The 17,961-nt window shown below is 43.2% G+C and overlaps 9 protein-coding genes across 9 annotated transcripts; 6 read left to right on the top strand and 3 right to left on the bottom strand.

Moving 5' to 3' along the window:
* Window positions 1–382: 382 nt before the first annotated feature.
* On the bottom strand, window positions 383–1,111 carry K450DRAFT_240401 (uncharacterized protein). The gene is made up of 4 exons (XM_051588926.1): window positions 1,028–1,111; window positions 807–949; window positions 628–744; window positions 383–561 (listed from the first exon to the last, which is right to left on the bottom strand). Exons 1-4 carry the CDS (start codon window positions 1,052–1,054, stop codon window positions 480–482), a joined length of 369 nt encoding a protein of 122 aa, XP_051444809.1. The 5' UTR covers window positions 1,055–1,111; the 3' UTR covers window positions 383–479.
* A 1,286-nt stretch (window positions 1,112–2,397) lies between these two features.
* Window positions 2,398–4,546, top strand: K450DRAFT_240398 (uncharacterized protein). The gene is made up of 3 exons (XM_051588925.1): window positions 2,398–2,925; window positions 2,993–3,281; window positions 3,357–4,546. Exons 1-3 carry the CDS (start codon window positions 2,480–2,482, stop codon window positions 4,347–4,349), a joined length of 1,728 nt encoding a protein of 575 aa, XP_051444808.1. The 5' UTR covers window positions 2,398–2,479; the 3' UTR covers window positions 4,350–4,546.
* On the bottom strand, window positions 4,546–5,885 carry K450DRAFT_240397 (uncharacterized protein). The gene has a single exon (XM_051588924.1). It carries the CDS (start codon window positions 5,841–5,843, stop codon window positions 4,743–4,745), a length of 1,101 nt encoding a protein of 366 aa, XP_051444807.1. The 5' UTR covers window positions 5,844–5,885; the 3' UTR covers window positions 4,546–4,742.
* A 76-nt stretch (window positions 5,886–5,961) lies between these two features.
* Window positions 5,962–6,960, top strand: K450DRAFT_174483 (uncharacterized protein; the record flags this gene model as incomplete). Its single annotated transcript, XM_051584197.1, has 1 exon — window positions 5,962–6,960. One exon carries the CDS (start codon window positions 5,962–5,964, stop codon window positions 6,958–6,960), a length of 999 nt encoding a protein of 332 aa, XP_051444806.1.
* Window positions 6,961–7,247: 287 nt separating this feature from the next.
* K450DRAFT_240392 (uncharacterized protein) lies at window positions 7,248–8,430 on the top strand. The gene is made up of 4 exons (XM_051588923.1): window positions 7,248–7,444; window positions 7,532–8,002; window positions 8,084–8,194; window positions 8,258–8,430. Exons 1-4 carry the CDS (start codon window positions 7,350–7,352, stop codon window positions 8,313–8,315), a joined length of 735 nt encoding a protein of 244 aa, XP_051444805.1. The 5' UTR covers window positions 7,248–7,349; the 3' UTR covers window positions 8,316–8,430.
* A 1,486-nt stretch (window positions 8,431–9,916) lies between these two features.
* K450DRAFT_199139 (uncharacterized protein) lies at window positions 9,917–11,458 on the top strand (the record flags this gene model as incomplete). The annotated part of the gene is made up of 6 exons (XM_051584589.1): window positions 9,917–9,948; window positions 10,038–10,296; window positions 10,337–10,559; window positions 10,826–10,905; window positions 11,148–11,207; window positions 11,450–11,458. 6 exons carry the CDS (start codon window positions 9,917–9,919, stop codon window positions 11,456–11,458), a joined length of 663 nt encoding a protein of 220 aa, XP_051444804.1.
* Window positions 11,459–12,508: 1,050 nt separating this feature from the next.
* On the bottom strand, window positions 12,509–13,820 carry K450DRAFT_240389 (uncharacterized protein). Its single transcript, XM_051588922.1, has 3 exons — window positions 13,654–13,820; window positions 12,708–13,583; window positions 12,509–12,643 (listed from the first exon to the last, which is right to left on the bottom strand). The coding sequence occupies exons 1-3, from the start codon at window positions 13,693–13,695 to the stop codon at window positions 12,569–12,571; spliced, it is 993 nt and encodes a 330-aa protein (XP_051444803.1). The 5' UTR covers window positions 13,696–13,820; the 3' UTR covers window positions 12,509–12,568.
* A 543-nt stretch (window positions 13,821–14,363) lies between these two features.
* K450DRAFT_240382 (uncharacterized protein) lies at window positions 14,364–16,196 on the top strand. The gene is made up of 3 exons (XM_051588921.1): window positions 14,364–15,191; window positions 15,343–15,980; window positions 16,047–16,196. The coding sequence occupies exons 1-3, from the start codon at window positions 14,404–14,406 to the stop codon at window positions 16,079–16,081; spliced, it is 1,461 nt and encodes a 486-aa protein (XP_051444802.1). The 5' UTR covers window positions 14,364–14,403; the 3' UTR covers window positions 16,082–16,196.
* An 11-nt stretch (window positions 16,197–16,207) lies between these two features.
* On the top strand, window positions 16,208–17,684 carry K450DRAFT_240377 (uncharacterized protein). The gene is made up of 4 exons (XM_051588920.1): window positions 16,208–16,624; window positions 16,782–16,909; window positions 16,983–17,104; window positions 17,193–17,684. Exons 1-4 carry the CDS (start codon window positions 16,274–16,276, stop codon window positions 17,639–17,641), a joined length of 1,050 nt encoding a protein of 349 aa, XP_051444801.1. The 5' UTR covers window positions 16,208–16,273; the 3' UTR covers window positions 17,642–17,684.
* The last annotated feature ends 277 nt before the right edge of the window (window positions 17,685–17,961 follow it).

Raw genomic sequence — 17,961 nt, 5'->3', positions numbered from 1 at the left:
GATTGCTGGATTTGATTATGGCAAAACCCAAAAAAAAAAAAAAAAAATCTTTAGGGACTGGGCTTCTATGTCACGTTTCCATGCCGACCCAACTCCACTCCTTTACCCAGTAAGATTCCCACGTTGATTCTATTCCATCGTCTAAAATACTCGGTCCGATCCAAACTCAAGTCGAAATCTTACTGGCTCAATTCCTTTTACAATGACTTGATTCTCTAATGTTTGTTAAATCCCGCATCATTCAATGAAAATTTTTGGGGATAAATTTTTTAGTTCACGTTTTGAAACTGTGTCGTTTGAACCAATCGTTTGCCAACCACACTGCACAACACCATCCCCTCACGTCCATATATGGTGACTTCCAACCTTCTTGGAAAACAATGCCCGTCCAATTTAATTTACTAGGAATACTTTTTTTTATTTTAATCAACTACAAGAGGTATTAAGACTCAACAGATCGGCGAGTCATCTCCTTCTATTTATCCAAGTTTATCCGATACTTCGACATCGTAGATACTAGTAACGCCCTTCTTAAGTTTCTGTCGGTCGTCCTTGATCATACTGTGGGAGGCAAGCATGAGTCAGGTTACAAATTGATTTGGGTGAATCAATTCATAGAAAACTTACCGTGAGTCAATGCGAATGTCCTCGCCTTCAACGCCAAGACTTGCTTCAGGTTCAACAGCCTCCAAAACAAAGTGGTTGTCGCAGTGAGGACAAAATTCATCCTCGTCCTCGAAATCGCTAGTAGTACAGTCACTTTTTAGCCTCACATCATATCCATTAAGCATTATTTTGGCACATACCTGAGGTCTTTTCTAAATGTCTTTTTACACTTTTTACAAGCAAATGCCATCTCGCTGGCTTTGGCAAGTGAATGGTCGGATACCTCTGCGTGGCATTCCGCGCAATCAAACCACTTTCTACAACATGGTGCTCTGATGGCGACCTGGAAAATCAATGCGAGCCGGGAATCAGATGGGAGCATCTAGGTAATGCCAGAGGTATGCATGGCATGCTGACGTACCTGCGCGTTCAAAATGTGTTTGCACATTTGGGTAATCTAGATGTGATGAATTGTGTGGATGGAGAATTCAACCTGATGTGACTGGAAACCTGTTAAATTTACACTGCGCGCGTATTTGTCCCAAATTTCAGCTACTGACATCCCACCTGTGTACAATATTGACTGTTGCACCTCAAGGGCAGAATAGATATGGATTTTATGAAAAACTGTTGATTGCTACATTACCTATTATAACACTCGTAAAAGAAGAAAACAAATTACAATATCGTTACTGCCACCATGTTTATATAACGGCCAGAATGCCTTATTCACACTTTTCAAGAAAAGATTACAAGTGTTGAAATAAAAGCTGTGTATAGCTGATGGACCGAGCTTTGTTTATAGTACTTTTTGCTTGCTCTTCTCCTTGTTCTTCTACTTTCTCATCATCAACTACTGATTGTGCACTTTTGCCCTTCATTTCTACATACTCTTACCGTCAACAACGCTTAGCCATCCAATTTATTCCTCACGAAGGTTACTTCAGCGATTCCCATTTGTGTGGTCTCGTGATCAAAAAATGGTATCACCCATAGGCACCAGCCAAGTGGTACGAGTGACTTCACTGGCCGTCATCGGCAAATTGCTGAAAACAAAATAACCATGAAGAGTAAGCCGCGTTGTGTATAGCAAAGTGTGGCATCGGCTGCAAATGGTAAAATATCATCAAACATATTTCCCATATTTTTCGATCAAGCCCACATTTGTTTGGCCAAGGCCTTCTAATCCAAATTAGACGTTACCCGTACTTCTTAGCTATATGCTCATCCGATGGAAAGACCATTTTCCCCCTAAAAGAACGCCATATAATGACTATGTGGCTGACCCTTAGATTTTTTTCTATCAAAGTGGATGATTTGTTTCAGATTCAAGGGACGTTGACCCTATGTGTGTGGGTTTAGAGTATATAATTTAGAATCAGCTATCGTAAATAATTGGTGAGTTTAATGTCGCAGCTAAAATACATACTTCTTATTTGTACGGTCTCGGGAAACAGTTTATTCATCCGCTTCAGCAAAAACACTCGGCTTGCAAACAAAACAACCTTCAGGTAAACAAAAAAAACACACTGACGGGCTCACCTTTATCTGTGGCCTGTCATCCCTAGGCAACCGACTCCTTCCAAGTGCTAAACACACAAAATTTATTCAGATTGATAGTAAAGTAGTGCTAATTCAAGGATTTTACACGGTGTGGTTGTATCGGAGGAAAGTGTACACAAATAAGGTGTACGGTGACTTTTTGATGTCATGATGTCAATGAGACATTACGTGCGGAGTTGCTTCTTTCAAAAATGCACTATTGGGTCCGCAGAACAGATCAAGCAGAAAAAAAAAAATAAGGAGCCAAGACATTTCAGCCTGACTTCACCTCTCTCTCTTCCTCTCTCTTCTCTTCATCCAGTCTTCTTACATGAGCAAGGTTCTTCTACCATCTTTATGTGAATTGGTAGCCCCTGGTGTAGCCATCACAGCGTTGTTGCTACTGCCTCTCGGCCCAATTCTCATCCCTCGCTTCTACCTCATCTTTTTGTTTGTCTACTTTACATTCTTCTTATATACTCAAATTAATCATGTATTCAAGTTCTTCATTACTACAAAGAAGATCATTCATAATATCAGAACTTGGAACCTTCATCAAAAAGTCAACAGTCCCGACACTTTCTCGACATCCTCAGGATCGGCTTCACCTCTGACTGCTCGTGAACGCATCATCGCCGATGAAAACAACCTTGACGACGTTGAGGCCAGCCTGAAAATCTACGAAGACTCGCACTATATACATACTTTTATTATTCCTAATTACTGTGAACCTGAAGCTTTGTTACGAGATACAATCAAACGCTTGGCAAATCATAGGTAAGCAAAAAATTTTGGGATAAAAAAATTATCTGAGACATTTTATTGAACCTCGTTGGTTAATTAGAAACGCTCGGCGATGCTATGTTATTCTATTGGCCATGGAAGGTTCCGAGGCTGAGCATGAACAGAAGGGAGATAATTTGATGAACTACTTCAAGAATAGCTTCCTTCATTTTATCGTCACTGTTCATCCACCTAATTTACCTGGAGAGAGTAGAGGAAAAGGTGCCAATGTAGCCTACGCCGCTCGCACTGGATGCACTGAATTGCTTCGAAGAGGGGTTGAGCGTCGTCAAATTATCTTGACCGTATCAGACTCTGACTCAGCCATTCCAGAGCTCTATGTCAAGGAGGTAAGTTGTCGGGGATGTGGGGAACGCTAATACGTTTAGCCTCAATTATTAAATGGTCTTTATTTTTTTTCTTAGGTGGACAGGGCCCTAACTGCCTCCGAAGACCCATACATGTTGCTTTTGACCCCGCCTATTTTCTTTTCTCGTAATAGCTTCGATGTACCCGCCGCTGTCCGAGTCACTGATATCACTTGGTCAGCTATGGTGATGTCGAATTTGAGCAACAGTAGAGGTCTAGCATTCCCTTGTTCAACTTACAGTTTGAGCATGGTCTTGGCAGAACGAGTTGGGTACTGGGACACAGACGCTGATTCGGTAGGAGAAGACTTGCATATGTGGCTCAAATGCTTTTTCAAGACAGATGGTGCCGCTCGCAGCGCTCCGATATTTGTGCCCATCAATTTGACCAATGTCCAAGCCGACGGTTATTTTAACAACATGTACGCCCGATATATTCAAGCCACGCGCCACTACAACGGTGTCGCCGATGTAGCCTATACATTGCGCAGTTCATTCGGCTCCTCTGCGCGACCTTCATCGCTCATGTCTCTTTTGCCCACCGCTGACGTTGCCAAGTCGTCCATGTACATTTCTCCTTACTACTGGCTCGACAAACTCATTGTGTGCGTCCATGTTTTGGAAGCTCATATGATTCCAGCCACGTCTGGATGGCTCATGTTTGCTGCTGTCCCCGTCATGCAACTTATCCTTTTCCCGCCCTTCTCTTTCTTGGCGGTGGTAGAACCTGATAGTAATCCCATTTTGGTATCTGAGTTCTATTCCACGCTTTGGAACATTGTCAAAATCATCACCGTTTTGTTGCCATTCCCACTCTTTGCAACTCTCGGCATTTACGAATATCTTCATCGAACCGTTGACCGTGAGCTCTTCCGCAAAGCTCCTGCAGAATATCGAACTTGGCGTAATGCGCTTGATTACATCTCTCTGCCTATCGCCGCGTGGATGTTCATGACCCTGCCTTCGACTCTGGCCTGCCTGAAGCGTCTTGTGAAGTCCGAACAGGAATACATTGTTGCCAAGAAAGTCTTTACGGAAGACGCAATGTAGTGCACTGGTTACACTCGTAGAAATCCAAAAAAGAAATCATTTCCATCCCCATTTCACCACCAACTTTTGGTCAAAATCCCTAATAATTGTTCAACAGTCGTATGTTCGACTTTAATTTCTTATGTTAAAACCTTCTCATACCTCTTTCTTTTTTGCATATTGTATTGGCTTTATTTTATATTCTATGAGGCATTTGCCGTTAATTTGCCACAGCCTTTCTAATTTGACATACATCCCAATTTTTGGTACTTGTACACTAGTACTTTCCATTTTATAATTTATTTTGCTGGCTCTACGATGTTCTCTTCATTGGATTACAGAGCGTTTGCAAAAAGTAAAAACCAAATGATAACATTGAATTCTTTGTTTTAACTTCGCAACTATCATTTCCTTCTATGAAGCATAGCTAAAGTTCTCGGATACGGCAGTAAATGCGTCTTCTGAACCGACCTTTTTAGCCTCAATGCCGTTTGTGAAAAACCCTTGCGCTTGCCATTCTTGCATTTGTGTACTTGAAAAGGGTCCGTATACCTCACCAGCATCGCCGGATCCAGCCCAGCGATACTCCCAGGTAACCGCTTTGGTTTGCCCAGGCATCCATTCCAGTGGTACGGTTCCGCTTCGCCGTAAATGTCGTAGAATAGCTTCGTATGTCTCGTCATAGATACCAAAATCACCAAGAGCCATCATTTGATCAGCCAAGGCAGTAATTCGATCAATGATGGCTAGTTTTTCGATATCTTCAGCCGTCGGTTCACCAGCAGCACCATTTTTTTGTTGCATCTTCTTTGCCTTCCAAGCTGGAATCTTTTTGGCACTGCCTCCGAGCCGTACCAAAGCGTCCCGAACATTTTCGCCGGGTTGTAACAAATCGATGAGGGCTCTAAAAACGCCTGTCTTGTCTTGTGGAACACTGCTAAGTACGTCGGCTTCCTTCAACTGCTCTGTTTGTTCTTGTTTTTCTTGGGCCGCCTTGGCTTTGGCGATGTCTTTTTTACTTAGACCTTGTAGCCATTTATCATGGAACGCGTTGGGATCAACCTTGTTTCGTATATAGTTGCCTTCTTCATCAAACTCTCCCTCTTCTAAATCTTCCTTCATGTTGAAAGCCATGATTTTTGGTTCACCTTCTGAATCCGAATCGTGTCCGCGCGAGCTCAACTCTTGACCTTCAATCTCATTCATACTGAGAAACCTGGTCTTTTTCTTTTTGTCGCCTGCTGCTTTGGAGCTTTCAGGTTTGGCATCGGCAAACATGTCGTCTAAATCGTCATCGTCCTTTTTGTCCGTCGGCTCGGAATCGTCCGATTCATCCTCACTACTACCATAGCCGTCCAGATTCACCGCTCCTCGCCGTCGCTTGGCGGTTTCTAGTTCAGCTTCGTGATCAAATTCGAATTCATCAGTTACTGGTGCTGCTGTGGGATTTTCTTCGTTGAATCGAACTCGTTTGGAGCTCGATCCTTGATTTTTGGAAGCTTTTCGTTTTTGCATACTGTGCGACAAAATTAACCAACTTTCGGGCTATCCGAGGCTTTTTTTATTTTATTTTGCAGTAAATTGTTGGACTGCCTTCTCCTTCCATCTCACGTAATTCGATTACAATCTTGCAATGTCTGACATTTCTTCTATTCTCCAGGGCGGATACCACCACCCTCTGACCCGTACATGGCAAGCTGAGAAAACGCTCACCAAGGCGGCCCTCATGTACCCCATTTTCATCACCGATTCCGAAGATCAATTCGAAGAACTGCCCTCCATGCCAGGTCAATATCGTATCGGGTTGGGCAAACTTGAAGGCTTTATTGCGCCTCTTTACAAGAAGGGTCTTCGCTCTGTCATTTTGTTCGGTGTGCCTCTTGCTGAGGGATCCAAGGACGAAACCGGCTCAAATGCCGACGACCCGAACGGACCCGTCATTCAGTCTGTTAAACTGCTTCGAAGCAAATTCCCCAACCTCTTTGTTGCATGCGACGTTTGTCTTTGTGAATACACTTCTCATGGTCACTGCGGTATATTACGCGAAGATGGTTCTCTCGAGAACCAACTCTCTGTCAAGCGTTTGGCTACTGTTGCCCTTAACTACGCCCAAGCTGGTGCACACTGTGTCGCACCCTCCGATATGATGGACGGTCGTATTAAAGCCATCAAGGAAACGCTCATTGAAAATGGTTTGGCACACAAGGTTATGCTTATGAGCTACTCGGCCAAGTTTTCTGGCGCTTTCTATGGCCCCTTCCGAGATGCTGTCAATTCCGCTCCTAGCTTTGGTGACCGTCGTTGCTACCAACTTCCTGCTGGTGCTCGAGGTCTTGCTCGTCGCGCCATCATTCGTGACATGGCAGAAGGTGCGGATGTCATTATGGTCAAACCCGGTATGCCTTATCTCGATATTGTGCGTGAAGCCGCCAACCTTGCACCCGACTACCCCATTGCTGTATACCAAGTCTCTGGCGAATATGCTATGCTCTGGCATGCATCCCAAGCAGGCACATTCAACCTCAAGCAGATTGTTTTGGAGAGTATGGAAGGTTTCCTGCGAGCTGGAGCTGGCATTATTCTGACTTATTATACACCTCAAATTCTCGACTGGCTCGACGAGCAGCAGTAGGATGAAACTTCATCACTAGAAGCACAAACATTTAATGATGTTGCACGCTCTCCCCAGTTTACCCCACACGTTGACTTGCCACACACGTTTTCATGGGGGAGACGATGTGCAAGTATTTTTTCCATGACTTGCAGTTGATAACAAAAGATGAAAACAAAATTGGTTCAATAACTAGATGAATGCATTTGAAAAAAGTATTAAAAATTACATTGGTTTTTTTCAAACGCTTCATATAAAACTGATCGTTTTGCACAACCAACACTGTGAAAATGACCAGAGTTTCACATGGAGGTTGGCCGGGATATGTGACTGTGAATTATCAATAGAGTCCCATTCCGCCTGACAAAGACGTTTCCCTACAAATCCACTTTTCACTCCCACCGCTCTAAATGTCATCTGCCGTGCCTGTCGATCAAATTCTCAAATACCTTAACACAACCAACGGTCGTGAAAAGCTCTATCGTACTATCCAGTACTTTTCCAGGTACAGTTTCATACTTTGGTATTATTTTTGAGCCACCTTCTCTTTGCTCGAGAACCTTTTCCCGCTAACATGTTAACCACATGCCAGATTTTATGCCTGGCACCTTTTCCGTCAAGGAGCTAGCAAGGAAACCATAGCCCGCTGGAACGGTCTTAAGACAAACCTCGCTTCAGGTCGTAAGCTTTTCCGTCTGTTCAAGCCCATCGAGTTCGGTAAGGGAGCTGTTGCAGCCCTCAATGTCAACGACAGTGTTTTGCGTATCAGTGGAGCTTTGAGACAACTCGGTTACTTTGGCTACTACTTGGTTGAGATGTTCGTCTACCTCCACCAAGTTGGATTCATCACTTTGCAAAATCACAAGAAGATCTCCGATCTCGGCTTCAAGTTCTGGGCCGCTGCCCTTATCTTCTCTCTGTCCAATGGTTTGTATAAGATGAAGCAGATCCAAGGAAGAATCGAGATGATCAAGCGTAACAGCAAGCTCGTCAATGCTTCCACTTCTGAAAAGGATGCTCAGCGTGCTGCTGACTACAGAATGCAAGAAAAGACTTTGGTCAAGTGAGTGGTTTAGATATGAACTGAAGTATGTGGAGGAAAACGTCGTGACTAATAGCACCATTTACCTCTTACGTCTCATAGGGAGAAGCAAGATGCTACCTACCAGCTTATTCAGGATGCCCTTGACTTCATCATCCCCAGCTCTACCTTGGGATGGATCGCCGCTGATGAGGGTCTCGTCGGCATTGTTGGGTAAGTTTCATTTCATAGAATTGACAGGGCCGGCCGTGTTACTCACTCCTTGTCTCTCTACAGTACCGTAACCTCTATCATGGGTGCACAAACCCAGTGGAAGAAGGTCAGCGTTAAATAAATGGACGTGTAGTGTATCTGTTTTTTGAGAAAATGCTAGTGTAATTGTTGCACGACCTTATATACAAGCACAAAAACAATAAATATAAACCAACTTGTATGCATAGGAGAATACATGCTCTCATTGTGCTTGCAGATTTTAAGTGAAGGTTGATACAGAGGTACTAACGCAGGATGCAAAGCATAAAAGTGATTCAGGAGCAGAACCTAAGGATACTGATCGAGATTTGGAAGAAAAAGAGTCGCAAATCAACGAACAAAACAGGATTTACATAGATGAAAAGTACGTGCAAAGTTGTTGCATGACAAAAATGATGATATATGTCGGTCGAAATGAGACTTCACTCTAAGACATTGGTATAATCAACTGTGCCTTTCATAAGGACACCAACCATTTCATATTAGCAAGCACATATGACGGAGAAGTAGTCAAACGCCTATACTGGAAACCGTGCACATTTACAAAATATGGGGGTAACACAACAACTTTTTGACAAACGATTGGCATGTATTATATACGAAGTCCTCTAAAACACATCGTATTGGAATGAGTCGGACCACAATCCATTACACGTCTTCAGCGAATAACGGCTGACCAATCTTGCGCCCTTGATCTGATCCCTGACATTGGCTCACCAACATCCTATCCAAACTCTTCATTGAATGCAAGATTCTCATGGATTTCCTTAGCAATAGATTCTGGAAGAGTCTTGTGAAATTCTTCAGCAGATACATGACTAATCTTGTTGGCACGCCATTCATCAAGGCATGAATTCAGTGGTCAGTAGCACATTGCTTTTATAGGCGCTCCGAACTAGCATACCTCGTACGGTCATGTAGAAGTCCGAGAAGTTATGGCTATCTCAACTCTGGATACTTTCGGCAAGTTCGATTGGGAACACATTCGCAATGAGAGTATAGAACTGCTGAACTAGCTTGGCAACCGTTTAGCCAAAATTGTAAAAAAAAAGAATCCATTTCCTTCGCTTTCATGCAATTGATCGTTTATGCAAAGACGTTCAACCGGTTATACAGAGCGTCCAATTAAGAATGCTACATTCGGGGCGGCGTTTCATTACGAAGTTTTAGGGTCAATGAGGTATAGGCATACCAGTCATAAGCATTGACGCCACCAACCACTTTACGATGCTAACAAATGCATAACGTACTGGTGAAGTGAGCAAATGAGTTGGATTTATTACCCGTACTTCAGAATGTTACTTAAAAAGACGCAGTAATGTCTGAACTCGCTTCAATCAATGATCAATAAATACGCTAAGCTGTGGGTAAGTTGCCATGGATGGTCTCCATGTATTGCCATCCTCGAGAAATCAAACCATTGCACATGCTCTCACAAATTGACAATAAAAAGCGGTTCTAACATTCTTCTCCACAACAGATGTGCAAGCGAACTCGGCCACTTCTATGAAACTTATAATAGTTCTACATGATACGAACTACTTATTGTTCAATCGTTAGTACCTCACACTTCAGATGATATCATGTCTTTTGGCTGCGAAATGATGGAGGGAATTCATCAGCAAGTTGTTCATTAGATGAAGTCATAATCAATACCGGTTAAAAACCTGTAAAATGCTAAATATGCCTATCATGCTGAACAATAACGATGTCATGTATGCATAATTTTTCCAAAGCCGATGTTCGATGTATTTAAAGCTTTGAAAATCTCTTTGATTTTGGATCTTTTGTCTTTTGAGCTCAGTCTTTTTTCAGCATTTACGCTGAAAACCAAACGGGCGCATATCATCGCCTTAAAGCGATATCTTTCACAACACAACATACCTTACATTGTTTTCCACCCTCCTCCTCCTCGCCGGCCATTTCGTTGGCGTCCCAAACCAACGGCGGCCGACATCCCACCACTCGATGATCTCATGGACATCGATAAGCCTTTTGAGCTTGAGGTGGTGAGATACCCACTAGCCCCGGGTGACAACAGGTACCTGCTGGGGGAAATGGAGGTCTGTTCGCCTTCTCCCACTCATTCTATCTCGTGTTCAGCGTTTGCAAGGAACCCTTATGGACTGGTGTGTCTTTTCTGAGGAGATGGAAATCTTTCCGTATTCTCCACCTCGTTCTTCTCGTTTCTTGCCTTTGGCGGAAGCCGATACCCCTTCTGTTCCTTTTGTTCGGCCCTCTGCCGCATTGGCAGCCCCTCCCGCTCCTTTCGATCTCGGTGACCCGAGCAGCCTCTATGGCTGCTGTATATCAATACCGACGTCCCGTGAGTCCACCATCGCAGGACGATACTCCTCCCAAGGCATCGCGCGATGGGACCCCACTGGGTAATGAGAATCAGCTCAGCCCAGTGAACGGTCCTGTTGCGCCTCCGGAAGATGTTGAAGACGTAAGTAGCTTTTTATAGTGTAAGCAAAGTGACGGGAGAATATATTTTTGTTAACGTGCTCTTCTATCATTAGATGAACCGGATGATCCAGGGTTCTGGCTGGTTTCAGGACTTGGACAATGTCTGCTCTCAGTTGACTGCAGCATTCGCTGAGAGGGGGGAGGAGAACCTCCAGCCGTCGCTAGAGCAAATTGGCGAAGAAGAGTTTGATCGCTTCTTGGCCGTAAGTTATCTACCTACCATTCTAACAACGCATACACTGTTTGAGTTCCAGTTAACCTTCCCCTCAACCAATTTTCCCCTCAACCAATTGCAGGATTTCTATAGCGACGGTGTGGAGGTTGAAGCCGGTGGGATCAATGATCCTACCGGCTAAGCGGGGGCGCTGTAAGTAATAGCAAAATTTCACGCCATTTGACTATGCAAATTTGACTCACCATTGTATATCTACTCTTTTAAAATTAGGGTCGCTCCCGCGAAGCTCTTAGTAGCTTGTTGATGGCCCTAACAAGACAGCGATGTAAAGTAGGTAAAACTTGGCGTGATTGTTATAACAAATGGCCACCTACTAACCACTTTTTCTTTTCATATCGCCAGAAAGAAAGAAAAAATATAAAATTATAAAAGTGAGTATTTTGACTTCTATGTCCGTGCGTATGACCCTTCTCTATTACAACAAGAGACTGACCGAACCTTCTTCATCATGCAAAAAACAATTCTCCTATAACGCTGTTCAATCTCTGATTCGGTTTACTTACATTCATCAGTTACTGTAGATTCAAAAAATAAAAATAAAATCAGTGTCTCCTTTCTTTTTCTGTTCTCTGGGCTTTAGTTCTGTACCCTCAAAAAACGCTGTCTTGTTGGGTTTCAACATTGATCTTCGGGATAAGATGTGTGTACAAGTTCATGCGACTATTGCTGATACAACGCTCGACTTATTTGTATGGTCTGGTTTGGCGCACGTCAAAAATTGGAGCAAAAGAAAAGTACACTGGAAGTATCACTTTGATCTAAAAGCTGAGGTTCATCATTGAGATTGCCTTGAAAGACTTGACGCCCTTGTCATGTAAAGCTATACTTTGATTATTTAACGATATTTTGAGTGATAGTCAAATTTTCCAGGTTGGGTCTTTTAGAAAGCGTTGTTGAAAGAACCTGCGTGAAGACCGTTCAGGATGTTAATCAGTGCGCAGTTTGAATTTTTGGCGGATGGCTCTTGACCTTTGAATTAGCCTTTACCTGTCTGCCAGTACCTCCAAACACTACTATGAACTTTGACATGGTTTTTAATACAATTTTAATTTTAATTTTAATTTGAAAAGTAATGGGTGAGTTGAGTCCATTCTGAGATCTAGGACAAAATATCACAATGACGGTTTTATAACGATAACTTCTTCGGTGTCTTACTAAGCATGGCTTTGTGCCTATATTCTTCTGCGCCGCCAAAATATCACGTTTGGATTCCGTCAGCTGTTTTAGCTTTTCCATACATATCGAGGAAATAAGGATAAGTAGAAGAAAGTGGGCATATATTGAAAGGTACGTAATGATATGTAACTTCTTCGGCCACTTTCGACAAAGAACTGTACAGGGACAATCACTTGCCTCACATCTGAATGTCAGCCTCGCAGAACGGCTATACTTAATTGCATTGACTTTCATTGGACTGGAAAACGGGTGTACTTTATTGCATTAACTTTCATTGGTACATGGAAAGTTGTTTGGTTTATATACTCAAGCGGTCGATGATTTTCATGTATTGAAATATCGAATCCCATATACAAGAAACAATATACGGTTATATGAACCTCGTATTAAGCGACTGTGCCATAACGAACAGCCTTGTCCGCAAGATAACTCTGAAAAGACTGAACTTCTCGCCTTTAGTGAATGACTGCCGACCAATCTTGCGCCTTGACCCAGTCCTTGATATTGGATAAAGGTTCTTCAAACTTCATCTTCAAACGAATAAATCAATGAATATTTCCCCCAACTTGCACAATTGCTTGAGAAAACACTTACATCAGAAGGACGTAAAACACCAGGCTCTCCACCATCCCATCCATACTCTTCATTGAAGGCAAGACTCTCTTGGATTTCCTTGGCAAAAATCTCTGGCATCATTTTTTCGTGCTCTTCGGCAGAAATATGGGTGAACCTTGTGTGTACGCCATTCACTTCACCCCATGTCTTTAGATAATCACCGTAAGTCACCATTTCACTAGCGCCTAGCAAATCCGTTCCTGGTGACATTTGCACGAGAGCTCGTACGAATTTTCCAGTGTCAGCCTGAGTGTCCACCCAGGGAACCAAAGTTTCAGGTTTGGCACTCAATTTCAATTCGTAAACACCGTCTTCCGTCTTTTGGGGAGCCGTCATCGGTATCCATAGCCAGTTATCAGCGTAATAGCCGATCTGGACAGATGAGGTCTTCTTTGCCAGCTTTGGATGTGATTCTCTGATGCATTCATAGACCTCAGCCTTGGAGTCGAAGTGGTACACCCATGTATACTTTCCTTTGCTCCATTTCTTGACATGTGCCAAACTAGACCATACAAATAAGTCGAGTGTAGTATCAGCAATCGTAGCTACGGCGTCTACAATGTTTTTTCCTTGTTGGAGCTCGAGTTTGTAGCAGTATTCATTGATCGTTTGACCAGGAGCAAGCTTCTCTTGGGTAGCGGGGTTGAAGAAAGGTTCCCAGAAGTCGGTCACTCCGAAGACAACGTTGGCGCCTTGAACTGCGGCAATAAGAGAATCAATGTCGTTGATATCGCCTTGAACGACTTCGACGCCCTTTTCTTGTAAAGCTATACTTTGAGGTTTAGCGATATTTCGAGTGATAGTACGAATCTTCCAGGTGGGGTCCTTTAGAAAAGCTTTGATAACAGATCCTCCCTACATAGCAACCTGGTATTAGTATCTTTGGCCATTTGCTTGACTGGCTGGCTGCCATTGTCGTAGCTACCTGTTTGCCAGTGCCTCCAAATACTACTATTAATTTCGACATTTTTGATGAAAAGGACTACTGGAAATGCTAGAAGCTTGAATCAACAATAGGGTTGTTGGTTTGTAAATAAAGGGAGCAAGGTTTGAATTTATACAGGACATTTTGTTAGTCGGTGTTTCATTATTAAGCGCGCAGCAAATGGGATTTAACACTTGGGTGTTACGTTTGTGTTAGCGAGAGTTGTGAGCGACGGTGTTAAGCAATTCCACCGGAGATAAGGTGTGTGATCAGGCTGTGGTCATTATTGCCTATGTTATGGCCTATTGCTATTGTCTATACTGTCGTCTATGCTACTGCCTATGCTACTGCCTGTAGAGTTTTCAATAAAAGGAAGTAGGTGACCAGAAACGATGGTAGATACCTGCAGTTGTCAGTACTTGCTGGACTTTGACTTTCAACCAAAACGGGGCAGCGCAGAGCAACCAACGTATGAAGCATCGCAAGCCGGAGCGATAGTTTTTACAATGATTTTACAACCAAAAACTCTCTCGAATTGCATATTAACATAGAAACATGCTTTACTATCGTTCAGTGAAAGTACTTCAGTGGTAATTTTTCTTTGGCTACTGGTATGCTAACCCGTGATTTCCGACAACAACGTCATCATCGTCTGCTTTCAAGTCTGACTGCGAACTCTCAGCCTAATCTGGAAATTAAACGCTTGGCCTCAGCTTTTTCTTTCTTTCTTTCAACTGTCTTTTAGTCCTAATGAGTGACATTCAGCTTCCAGAGGACGACGAAGAACAACAGCTTTATGAGCGGGAGACTGAAAATACCCCAGAGACACCATTAATTCGTCGCTCCCAATCGCATGAAAGTATAATTAGCACGTTGTCCGCTCCACCAGCCTATGAGCTCTATCCGCCAGCTACCACTTGGAGTGGCCGTCTTCTCAACTTCTTTAGACGGATACCCACACGCTTCACACAATCTTCTATAGCCCTTCCAACGTTATCAGATGACCGTGCAGATGAACGGTCGATTTCTTCCCGATTCCGGATACCTCAGCTTGAATTGCACCCTCGCATTGCTCGATGGCGATATCCCATTGTTGGATTGTGCGTTCTATGTATTACTATCTTTTCATTTTTACTTTTTTGTTCCATATTCTTTTCACCTGCATCGTTACCCTCTCCCTCCGTCCCTGATAAGATCGCAAATGACACAGCCAAATTTTTGACCCTCAACATATTTATGAGACCTCCAGGTGTAAAGAACAATTGGAGCGACTACAAGGACGATCGAACGGACTTTATTATACGGCATGTTCTTCCCAACTATGATGTCGTTAGCTTTCAAGAAAGCTTTGGGTTCGGTAGTCGCCGCAAAGACCACCTTATTCGAGCTGCCCGTGAAATGGGTTACAATCACCATGTGGAATCCGGCCGAAAGTACCCATGGCAGATTGCAGTGGATGGCGGTCTTTTGGTACTCTCCCGATTTCCTATCAAAGACTCTCGATTGATAGAATATCCACGGGGTCGTCATAGTGACTGGTGAGTTGTTCTCTCTGTTGAATACTCTTTTTAAATGCAAATAGCTACCAGTCAATCAATGGTTGTGATGGCCCCACACGCACATATTTTCTTTTCAATTTTGAAAATATATACCTCTCACTTACACATTTTTTTACTCCCACGTACTTAGGATGGCGCGGAAAGGAGCCATCTATGCTCAAATAGAGTGCAAGCCAAATAGCTTGGTACATTTGTACACAACACACGCTCAGGCTTCATACCAACAAATCACCAGCCTATGGGACGACGATGTGAGGACGCGCATGAATCAATTTTCCTGGCTACATTCATTAATAGCTGAGACGTCAGGAAAGGATGGTTCGGCTGTGGTCCTGAATGGCGACTTGAATGTGGATGCAGCTGTCCACAAAGAGAAATCCTCACCTACCGAACCAAGCGAAGAAAGTTCCGAAGAATACGAATTTATGAAAGCAGTCCTGTCTGGTGAAGGGAAGAAAATCAACGGCAAGGTTGAATATGAGGACAGTTGGAAGATCGATCTGAAGGACGCTGTTTACGAAAGCTATGGATTTCATCCAGTCACGTTTGGAGATGTCAAAGTCGATGAGTATGGTATGGTTGTACCGGCCGAAACCGTCCTCACTGACGCTGACGAACTCATGGCCGTGCAGAGTATTGATCATGTGCTATGGAGTCCACGACAGTCCAATATGAATATCGAAGGCGTGCGCGTTGAAAAATTCATGGTGGCAGATACTCACCTTGACAACGATGAAGACGAAGAAAAAGGCTACACTCAAGTATCAGGTGAGTGCAATATCAATCTCATACAAATCAGCCCATGTTTAGTTTTTATTGACCCTATCGTCTCAGACCATTATGGCATTAGCTACGTTCTACGGCTTTAAATGGATGCTTGCAATCAAGATGCTGACCCTTACCAACCAAACCTGTATATAATACATATATTTTTTTTACCCACTGAAATCTTTGCAATCCAATAAATTTTTTTTATTTTTTACAAGACTACACACCCCGCCCGCCGTTTGCCAGCTCGTTACTTAGTATCAACAAAAGCTTTGTCACATTAAGCTGTCGCCATGTTGAAAAATGCAGCGTCCAAGGTGATCTTTTCCGGCATTCAGCCAACAGGCACACCTCATTTGGGTAATTACCTTGGCGCATTGTACAACTGGGTGCAACTTCAGAAATCCACAGACGCCACTATATACTACAGTATTGTCGACTTACACGCTATTACGATGCCCCAAAACCCAGCAACACTTCGACAGGCCAAAATTGATATGGCCAAGTCACTGTTAGCCTGTGGTATCGACCCTAAGCGAAGTGTTTTATTCGAGCAAAGTAAAGTCAAGGAACACGCCGAGTTACAATGGATATTCAATTGCATTACCCCTGTAGGCTGGCTCAGTCGCATGACTCAATGGAAGGTAAAAAAAAATAACAATGAAAAGCTTATGGCGGCGTCGCGCTCCTTAATACTTGTGATGAAAAAGACAGGCACTGACTATTTTTTTTTATGTTTCCTCAATTTTGTGATATTATGCTTTATCTTCCTCTCTCATTGGCTGGTTTCCCGTTTGACAGTCCAAACTAGGAACCAACACCTCTTCTACACACTCACAATCCCTCTCGGATGAGACCCTTACCACCGGATTGAAAATGGGATTATTGGATTATCCAGTTCTCCAAGCTGCTGATATCTTACTGTACAAGTATGTGAAGATAACAAACAGCGTTTATTGAAAATATAAGCCATTAACGCCACTGTCTTCTGAATATTTTTAGAGCTACCCATGTACCTGTTGGTGAAGACCAGCTTCAGCACCTTGAGCTGACTCGTGATGTAGCAACATTATTTAACAAGACATTTAAAACTAGACTTTTCCCATTACCTGAAGCTATTGTTCGTAAGTACGCTAAAAAAAATTTGGGCTGGGAAAACAAGGTCGTGGATTATATAAGAAAAAAAATAAATACTAAATACATCCATTGCAGCTCCAGCGACGAAACGAATCATGTCTTTACGTCAGCCGGGATCTAAAATGTCCAAATCCGATCCATCCGACCAATCTCGTATCAATTTGACTGATAGTCCGGATGAAGTACAAAGCAAGATAGCCAGGGCACAGACCGATGGCATCCGAGGTATCACGTTTGACCCCGTTAATAGACCTGGGGTGGCCAATTTGTTGAGTATTCAAGCTGAGCTGGAAGGCCGGACAATAGAACAAGTTGTGGAGGATTTCAAATCTGTGCAAAGCAACAAGGAACTTAAAGACAGGGTCACGGAAGTGATTGTAGAAGCACTTAAGCCTATACAAGCTGAAATGCGTCGACTGGATGCTGGGTATGTTCAACAGGTATTGAATGATGGCGCTGATAAGGCTCGGTCAGTGGCTAGTGAAAACCTCCATTCATGCTTCAAAGCGATTGGTTTAGTGTGAGGTGTAATTTGTTAATAAAAAGTAATATGATTTTGAAACGGAGTACCCCATTGCCACCTTTACTGCCTAAAGGAGAAATCGGCGCTGAAAAAAATTATGTTCGCGGGGAACGTTTTTTGGTTCCGCCTCCGAGAACAAAGTTTGGCAACGACCCTCCATTTTCTCTCTCCTGACCTTTCCTCCTCCATTCCTCATGGTCATTTACCAACACCCTTCGGCTTTATGGGCAGCCTTCAAAAAGAACGACGCTCGATGTGAACCAGCCACGACCTTACTACCTACTCGTATCCGAATAAAAAACAATGGGGATGGCACTGGCA

Source organism: Umbelopsis ramanniana (assembly GCF_025399195.1).
Source record: "Umbelopsis ramanniana AG unplaced genomic scaffold K450scaffold_26, whole genome shotgun sequence".
Lineage (NCBI taxonomy): Eukaryota > Fungi > Mucoromycota > Umbelopsidomycetes > Umbelopsidales > Umbelopsidaceae > Umbelopsis > Umbelopsis ramanniana.
This window is presented reverse-complemented; position numbering and strand designations above follow the sequence as displayed.